The sequence below is a fragment of the Capra hircus genome, unplaced genomic scaffold (genome assembly GCF_001704415.2).
Source record: "Capra hircus breed San Clemente unplaced genomic scaffold, ASM170441v1, whole genome shotgun sequence".
NCBI lineage: Eukaryota > Metazoa > Chordata > Mammalia > Artiodactyla > Bovidae > Capra > Capra hircus.
Window position 1 is genome coordinate 7,142 of NW_017192186.1, and position 10,189 is coordinate 17,330.

At 39.8% G+C, this 10,189-nt stretch overlaps 1 protein-coding gene across 1 annotated transcript; it reads right to left on the reverse strand.

The window, feature by feature from the left end:
- Positions 1-712: 712 nt before the first annotated feature.
- LOC108634897 (constitutive coactivator of PPAR-gamma-like protein 2) lies at positions 713-9,630 on the reverse strand (the record flags this gene model as incomplete). The annotated part of the gene is given in 3 exon segments (XM_018045228.1): positions 713-5,547; positions 9,047-9,104; positions 9,492-9,630. Coding segments are annotated over 3 exon segments (449 nt in total), but the record flags the coding sequence as incomplete, so codon positions are not given.
- Between the last annotated feature and the right edge of the window lie 559 nt (positions 9,631-10,189).

The following is a 10,189-nucleotide window of genomic DNA, read 5'->3' on the forward strand; positions in this document are numbered from 1 at the left end:
AAGGTACATACACGTAGACACAAAATTAGCTCACAGTTGCCTGGTTAGGAATAAGGCAGAGGAGCAACTACAACAATTCAGGTGAAACATAAGGAGGCCTGAACTAAACCACAGCAAGTGGGGAGATAAAAGGGACAGATGTGAGAAAAAGAAAGATGGTTGAGTGTTACCAACAGATCTTGTCACAAACTGGACTTGAGAAATGAGGGAAAGGCATGCATCAAGGATAACTCCCAGGTTGGTCTGTGGTATAGACAATTGAGTAGAAGGTAGTGTCACTCATGGAGAGAAGCAGGCTTTGGAAGAGAAGATAGGTTTAGTTTGGGAAATGTGAAGTCAAAGGTGCCTTTAGAACATCCAAATAAAGAAGTTCAGCAGGAAGCTAAATATGACCCAGAGGGATGGTACAGGGAGGGAGGTTCAAGATGGGGAACACGTGTACACCTGTGGCGGATTCATGTTGATGTATGGCAAAACCAATACAATATTGTAAAGTAATTAACCTCCAATTAAAATAAATTTATATTTTAAAAAATATGCCCTTCCTTTTAATGATTCTTGTACTAGCTCTCTTGCTCTAATGTTCAACTACAAATAGGCTTCTAAGTTTCTGTTTAACACTTCTAAATTGAGACAAGTATATCCTCCATTTACAGAAAAAAATCCAGAAATGGGAAAAGAAATTAAATTTCACACACCCAAAATTATTTCACATTTTTTAACTGAAAGAATAGACTTTTATTAAGCACTGTAAGTTTCTTTCCATCAGCATTAACAGAACACCAGACCAATTTCCATCACAGAACAACTCCTGAGACATTTTCATTCCTTTCTGAAACACTTTCCTTAACTCCTGCAGTTTCCCCTAAGAAGCATCCATTCAAACTTACATTAATAAACTATGGAGCTTTTGTGGTGAGGTGGGCCAAAAAGGCAGGGAATTTGGAAGAGAAATACATATTATCCATCCACTAAACACACTGTCAAGAGCACAGGAGAAGAGATATTAACACAGGAAAAAACATTGAAAGATTTTACATTGGTCAATAACATCATTTATCAGGGAGCACTAAAACTCAATGAATCCTTGTAGTTAAAGTTTCTTTACCTAGTATGTTATTCTAGAAATAGAATAGAATAAAATAAAAGGTGGATGAGGAAGTGTCTTCTGGGAAGTAACTAAAATGAATTCATCAGCTTTGGCGGGGTTATGAATGATTAATAAAAACTGAAATATGTAATTTGTTTCATTTACATGAAAATCCACTAGTCATCAGTTACTACCAACACGGACAAAGAGAGCATCTATAAAAAAGTACAAGGGCAATGTCAAAAGCTGCAGTGGGCACCCTAGCACAGGGGGTATTTTATTTTGCTTTTACCTTGGAAAAAATGTTTTGTAAAAAAAATATGAAGTTCTTTTCTTCAAACAGCAAAATAACCTCTGACAATCCTGAAGATAATTAGCAGTAATACAGGAATAGGTACACTGAACTCTACCTGCACCAGCAGACTATAGCAATAAGCTAAGGGAAAAGAAAATGGAAAGTCAAATAAAAGAAGGTGCCAAAGTCACAAGAGGGAGAAAAATATAGGGTGACACACAATGGAATAGTGAGAACTTACCCTCCAAAACCCCGAGCATATTTGGGAAATATGCATTAGGAACTGAACAAGTAAAATGATTAAACCTTAGTAGAATTAACTAACTACTTAAACTGTGGTCTACTTGTACTGTCATTTCAATGTGGGGTGGGGAATCTTAAAGGCCGAAAGGGTAGCACTGACGTGCTTACAGAAGCCTTCTAAGGTTCCAGTGGACTGGATCTCTATAGCCAAGCAGTTACTTCCACATTCTTTTTACCCTACATAAACTTTCTTACCCCAAGCCCCTTCTTAACCACCCTCTCTAATGCCTTACATGACTTTTTCTCAGTGATTAAAACAAGTTAATGTGACTTGGCCAATGATGCCAGGAAATCAAGATGCAGACAAAAACCAAATGTCACTAGCTAAAGCAAGTGCCATTTCTTCGGTTTTAAAGTCTACCCAAAGTCCTACTGGCTTAGAATGAAAATGGTACAAGTGAGCAGAAGTTTTATCAGGCCTGGTCCAGACTAGACTGGCCACTGAATAAGGGTGGAAGTTATAGGCTGACCCCAAGATACACCAGCAGAAATCAAGAACTGCAAGTCCTTGAGGATCTGTGGCTGTATATATCCAGGGTGCTTTTGCTTATGGCCCTACAAAGTAAAGGGGTCATTTCTGGGGTTTCCTAAATGATGTATGACTTTGTTCAAGAAAGTCAGAAATTGAACCTCAAATGAAGGATGACAGTCTCTTCAAGTGGTACTCACAACAAAGAACAGACTCAGTTCCCTAATTTGAAAGAAATTAGAAAAAGTTGATCTTGAAACTAGAAAAAGTTAATCTTCCAGTGATAAACCTTAGTCTTTCTGACTTCAAAATTATATGTCTTGGCAGATAAAGTAATAGGACTATGGCCCTTTATAGTTCTTTCTTGTAACCTTACAAACTCAAAATTCTGAATCTAAATAAAAATCAAAGTTGGAAGTGAGTCACTTGTTTCATTCTGGGCCAGGCTAGGAGAAAGTGGAGTGTGTGGAAGGGAGAAAAGCAAGCCTTTTGGCAAACTGGAATCATCCCTGTCAAACAGCAGTTTTACTTCTCACAGTGAATGCCTACAAAATAATATATCTTCTTAATGCTGTGAGAGTTAACAATACTGTCATTTGATCATATCAAATAGATTCAAGATTTACAGAAACAGCAACTGAAGAAAATACCTTATATAACTCCAAGTACTTCCAAATAGAAAATGGAGCTAGCTAGCTAGTTAACACAGTTCAGTGATTCTGGTTACTTTTAGAGCTCCAAAGGATTCCTCCCTCTGTGGTTCCAGAAAGAAATTTCCAAGTCATGTAAGTTCGCTATTAAATCCTTCTCTTGCTGGAAATAGAAGTCCTAACCATCAAGATGTTGTGAAAGGTTGGGCAGGCTAGGAAAAGAGCGGGGAAAACTAGGGGAGCCAATTCCATAGAGGAAGCTTTTGTACACTTTATTATTGGTTACATTTGCCTGGGTACGCATTCTTGTCATCCTGCTCTGGTTTATGTAAGAAGTGTCTGGGTAGGGGAAGAGGCATTCTAGACCTCCCCACCTCTGCAAACTGTGGGTTCTCTTAAACTGGGCCAGACTAGGATAAAACAATCTGAGACATCTTCAGTCTTTCATGATACACTCATTGTAAGCGGGCAGTAAGCAAACAGCTTTCTGGTTGTCTGGAAAAATGTCACCCAGGACCTGCTCTGGGTTAAGGCGCATGAGGTTTTTCAAAAAGAGAGAGGACCCTGCTAGAAGTCTAGTCAGTTGTGTTCCTGTAGAAATGGTACTTCTTGGGCAAGAATATTACAAAGCCCAAAAGGAGGTGTATGAGGCTAGAAGCCTCAATTCCTGAATGAAGACACATGCTAATCTGTTGCAAGCCATGTTCCCATCCCTTATACTTAGGCTGCTGAGGAGGGAAACCGGAAGTGCAAGGTTGTCTCAAGAGTATCTCTGGCAAAGAGTAACAGACTCTTTGTCCCGGGCAGATTCTGATCTTACTTGGGGGCCAGGAACCTTTCATAGAACACCCCTGTTGGCCCAGGCCAGAGTCCTCTGAAGTCTTCCTTGCAAAGCAAATGAAAAGATCCAGTAGTCAAAATGTCAATGAATAAATGAAACAATCTAGGCATGTAAAATCAAATTGTCGATTTCCTCACACTTCCCTACCCACTCTCCTTCAGGGATTCATGACAATCAATTCTAGCCTAAGGCCAGTTTGATCCTAGAGTTTCAGATGAGATTTCCCCAAACTGGCTGCAAGCCCTGGTAATTACCTTCCATCCGCTTTCTCTCTCCCAACCAGGCTGCTCCTTCATAAGAAAACGCCCAACTCTTCCCAATCCTACTCCAACCTCCTGTTTTTACCATAGGGGATGTGAGGACTCTGATCAAGATTAAGCTTGTAACAATCCAACTGTTTGTTGTTCTGAACAGGCAATTTCTGGAAAGTACTTTTTGTCTGCTTAGAGAAGCCCATCTTCTTGTAATTGTGATGGGCTATGACTTAGTAAGGATTTTTAAACTGTGGTCTTCTGAAACCCACCACTCCATAGCAGTGGAAGCATTTCTGGGAAATTCAGTAAATCTTCTGGGACATCATCATGTATGTATGTATGTGCATGTGTATATATATATATATATATATATACACACACACAACATATATATATATTTATATATACATACATACACATATATTTATATATATATAAAATATATATAGATAAATAGATCTGTCTCTTTATATAAAGGGTATGTGTATGCATATAGATACACACATTCATATATACATCCACCCAAACATCCGTACAGACAGACACACACACATGCACACACGCACGCACACAGTCTTTTGAGTTCCCTTTAGAACACCATTTAATTACATTGATTCCCACCCTTGCAGGGAGTGGGTGAACTGCACCACATCTTCTATTTTACAAATAATGCTTTAGTTCAGAGGCAGGAAAAATCTGCCCAGTACTTTTTCGACTCACTTGAATCCCCCAGTACAAAGGCCATTGGTAGTTATTTTAAGTGTATAAAATTAAAAAAAGAATAAAAAAAATAAAATAACCAATACTACCTCACTTCCCTGAAAACATCTACCTATCTGATTGTCAGGCCAGAGCTAGAGGCGGTAGTACAAATCCCTGGCATAGGTGAGTGGGGAAAAGAGTTAGAAGGATGTGGATACTGATTATACATGAAGGCCCTACCAGTTCATAAAGAAAAAAACAAGTTAGGAAGCCATAGGTAGCTGTATCCACCATCCCATGGGTTTTGTAAATGAACATCATAATAAAGACTCAGAAAACCAAAGCTAGACCTTTTCTATAGGTCCTTACGTGATGATACCCAATAGTCTGTGCCTTAATAGCCTCCCAGGGGAGGTAAAGAGAATATTGGCACTATATATTCAATTTGAGAATAGGAACTAGTCTTGTTGCTGTTCATATTTGATCAGAGCTTCTCTAGAAACAGACTGCTGAGTCTGGAAGCCCAGAAAAAGACAGGGAAGGGGAAAAGATGGATACCAAAGAACACCCCCATCAAAATCCTGAACAAAACTAGGATAAGCATTTCACGTCCTCCTCTAACTTAGGCCTAAAATCAGAGAAGTATAGGTTTTCCCCTCTTCCTGATCTGCTGAAGCCATCTTCTTGCTTGTTACTCCTCTTTCTGTTGTGTCACAGTTCCTAGCTTTTGCTCTTGTAAGCGGCTCTTCTCACCATTCTTCCCAGGAAAGTACCGGTTACCGTTATTACACACACTGCTGTCTCTGGATAAGGCACACTGTGATGAAGCTGGAAGATGATCATTCGTCTCTTCCTTGATCAATGTGCCACTGTTTCCATCTACCTGTGAGCGAGACCGACCTTGTTGAGGCTCCAGGGATTTAGAAACTCCATCTGAAGAGCTCTGTCAAAAACAGAGATAGTCAGTAGGAATGGTAATCCCAAAACTGGCTGATCCTTCCCAAGCATGTTTATAAGCTAGCCTGTGGAAACTGCTTCAGTTCTTAAAAAACACCAAAAAGCCCAAAGCTTGTTAGCACCTAGTACACTCTGACACTGTCTGGAGAACTTAGGGTGACAACAAAAAGATCTAACTCGAATCTAACGGCAATGACAACAACACAATAACGGCCCAGCTACTATTTACCAAGTTTTACAGTGTGTTTTTTCAAATGCCAAAAGGCACCTTAAATGGTAGACATTGTAACATCCCATTTACAGATGAGGAAGCTGAGGCTCAAAAAGATTAAAGTAACTTGCTTAAGGAGATACAAGTAGAAAGTAGTGGGGCCAGGATTCCACTCCAGGTCAGTTAGCCTCTAAAGTTTATTCTCTTAACTTCCATGCAGCCATCCAATACTGACAGCTGGGTTTGTAAATGAAAGGAAAAGAAAACAAATGATAAGATCTATGTGTAATATTTCACAGAATCTTTCATAACTAAAAACAATCACTTGGTTTTAATTTCAGCAATGGTAACTGCTCCTGAAATGCTAATGCCATGAACTGCATCACCTTGAAGTGCAGTACTGGCTCCCAATGAGTATTATTAGGAATAATAAGAGTTTCTGATTATTAAGTGGTTGGACATGCCAGGTATTCTGATGTTGGTTTCACAGATAAAAAAGACAAATGAGGCTCAAAAAAGTAAAATGACTTGCTCAAGGTCATTGGCATGCCCAGATTTGCATCCAAGTCTGTTTGATTCCAAAGACATTGTTCTTTCTACTGACACAATACATAATGGAAATCTAATGCCCACTGAATATGTGGTCATTATAGATAATAACTACCAATATTTATTGAGCACTTCCCATGTACCAGGTTCTATGTTAAATACTTCACTATATTATCTCATTTAACACTCAGAATAATTCTGAGGTAGATAACCAATTCTTCCATTTTTATAGATGATGGAACTAGGGCACAGAGAGGGTGAGTAACTTGCCCAAAGTTACAAAACTGGTAAGTGGCACTGCCAGATTCAATGCTAGATCATTTGTCTCCAAAACCTATACAACATAGAGGTTACTGTGAAGTTTTTCTCAAGAACCTAGAAATAAGATGAAAGTAGTAATGGAAGGAATTAGCCATGTGAGTCAACAAAGAAATAAAAATATAATAAATAAGAGACTGAAGAATTTGAGAATACACAAAACTCCACCGACCTAGGAATAATCTCATAAAGATAGGACTGTAATGGAATATTTAATAAACTGGAACAATTAATTATCTCAGATGGGAAGATGCCTTAGCTACAAAGTCAATGTAAGGATTTCCTTGGCCAGGCTACCTCTAGAGTAAGTAACAGTACCCCCAGAAATCTTAGCTAAGAGGAATTTAAGATCATCTATCATCCCCTTTTCCCCTCTAGTTTCCCCATCTAGAAGAGAATAATAGTATATGACAGAGGATGAGATGGTTGGATGGTATCATGGTATCACTGACTTGATGGACATGAGTTTGAGCAAGCTCCAAGAGTTGGTAATGCACAGGGAAGCCTGGCGTTCTGCAGTCCATGGGGTCGCAGAGTCTGACATGACTGAGTGACTGAACTGAATAGTATATATTAACTAGATATCAAATAGTATCCATAAACCAGAGAGAATAATATTATCTATTTCACAGGTTCATATAAGGAATCAATGACACACACCATGTAAAGCATGGTGGCGTCTGGCATGCTGTAAGGACTCAGTAATTGCTAGCTAATATTACTGTTCTGATTCCACACCCTCAGGCAAAATTCTGATACCATAGCCTCCTTGGCAGCTTGCTTAGAGAAAGCAAGCTCTGATTAGACATGGTTAAGAGCATGCATCCAAGAGTCAGGCAGGCCTAGGTATGAATCTTGTCTAACAATTACAGTTGTTATACTGTATCAGAATTAGCACAGTACAGGGCTTTGAAATCAGTCCGCTCAAGCTAGAATGCCAACTCTAATACTAACTTGATGGTCAAGATGCTTTATTCTCCTGAGCTTTAGTTTTCTCCTGTTTAAAATGGGAATAATAAGTACATGTATTTATGAGTGACTAGGAAAAAGTATACAATATATTGTGATAATTATTTCTTTCCACTGTAAATTAGTACTTTACCTTTCACCTTCTCCCTTCTTGTCCCCTCCCCCACTCCTTTAGCCATATCCACAAAGCTATTTCTGTGATGTTGGTTAATGTGAGCGAACCACTGAAAGATAGATCCACTATGATTGCACCAAAGATATCAAGTATTTTAGGCTGCATGCCTACTGATCAGTCCCTGAATCATAGTGAATTCATCAAGGCTGTAGTACCTTGTATATGTGTATGTGTGCTCAGTCATGCTCGACTCTTTGTGACCCTATGGACTGTAGCCTACCAGGCTCCTCTGTCCATGGGATTTTCCAGACAAGAATACTGGATTGGGTTGCCATTCCCTTCTCCAACCTTATGAGAGGGCTATCTTATAGGGTACTACCTTATGGGAGACTACCCGAGTGATCCATTTTCCTGCACAATGCAATCCCTTTTCCCTTACTGAGCAGTTTCTGGAAAAAGCTGAGAAGTTTTGGAAAAAACCCCAGGTCACTTCTTTCTGGCTTTGGAGTACATTACAAAATACATGTAGGGGACTTATCACTGTAGTTTCATGTTGGACTCAAAATAACATTAAAGCAAATTTGTATTCCTTGCGAAAACATTAGAAAATGGGAGTAACATGGATGCAATGAGGGCTGGCTATATACATGAGAGAAGAGCTGGAATTGAGGACTGATGATAAAATGGCCTTACAGAATGGTCTCATCAACGACCTTTGTGAGGATTAGAAACCACATGTAAAATGTCTAGTAGAGGGCTTTGGAGAACGCAGGCACTTAAGAAATGATAGTTACTATGCTACGAGGAGCCCAGCAGTCTGAAACCAGTACAAGATTTTGGATCTCTACAGGGGGATGGGGGACCAGTGAATTTGAAGACCAGTGAGTTTCAGACCATTCTGAACCAGCAAGAATAAGCAGAATGGCAGTGCCTCCTCCTCTCCCATCACCAGCAAAGGCAAAACTCTAATTTTCGAAGCATCTCTGGTAGCACCACAGAAACTGAGGTGTGCTGTTGGAATCCCACTGTTAATTTCACTTTGGCCTCTTTATGGTTCATGTAGTAATGCTTTGCTAAGTGCAGTCTTTAGGACATAGTACCAAGTTTCTATTTTGTGGCCTCACTCAGGGAAAAGGATAACACTCTGCAGCCCTGTGGGATCAGCCTGGGCAGGTTAACCCTCAAAAGACTGCTAGAGAGTAGGCAGATGAAAATAAATGCTGGGAGAAGCTACGAAAGCTCCCAGGTTTCCATGCCTGAACTGATCTCTTGCAAACAAAAACAAAAACAAGAAGAGGTAGATCATCTCAAAAAGGTACTTACTTGTTTATTTCCTTTTTTGTGTCCTTTGGCACCTCTACCAGTCTGTTCTTTTCCATGCCTTGAGAAAGTGGGGGGGGTGGGGAAAAGTGATCATGAGGAACACATAAAGCCCATACCTCCATTTTCACTTAATTAACTACTCACCTCTACTAGCAAGTTTGACCCTCTTAGGTTAGATGCCTCTCCTCTGTGTTACCAGTGTAAACCTCTATTTGTCACTTCTATGTTATACTGAATTGTCCCGTGTCCCAAGTCCTCCTCTAGGGCAAAAACTGTTTCAAGGCAGGGCATTTATTATATGTTTACTGAACTCAACTGAAAACTGACTTTAAAAATGCAAAGTTAGTTCATGCCTCTTACCTTAATAAAAGGGTTCAATAGCTGGGCATTTTCCCAAGAGCACCTTGATTGATACTAGCTTATACCAACCTATTCAAATACATACCCCTTTCCTGGCCCACCGACAGAAACCACTTGCATGCCAAAGGAGCCTCGCCCCCTAGAGGATCTGCTGCCAGCCCACTGGCCCACAACCATCCCAGCAATCTCCAGTTTTCCTCCTTGGGGTGGGATTGGATGGAGTCCTAGAAAGAGAGGAACAATGGCAGCAGTGAATGGCAAGTGCAAGGTAGGATAAGAGGTGGAATAAAAGATTCACAGCCCACCTACTCTATGTATTTTTCCATTTCTCTATGATAAAAAGACTGTGATAACAAAGGGTCACGGTGGAAGCAAATTTCAGAAGAAGGGGTTGAAAATCTACATACATCCACTTTAGCAAGTGGGGTGGGCCTGATTCATTTTTCAACTACAGAGCCTATACACAGTAGGCATTCAGTACTTGTGGCGAGAGAATGAGGTCTTAATATCTAGCTACTGGAAAATTATAGGCCCAAACTACCTTTTTAAAGCAGGAAATGAATTTATTTCATGTACACATGTATTCATGTATTTCCGGGAGAAATATCAATAACCTCAGATATGCAGATGACACCACCCTTATGGCAGAAAGTGAAGAAGAACTAAAGAGCCTCTTGATGAAAGTGAAAGAGGAGAGTGAAAAAGCTGGCTTAAAGCTCAACATTCAGAAAACTAAGACCATGGCATTTGGTCTCATCACTTCATAGCAAATAGATGGAAAAA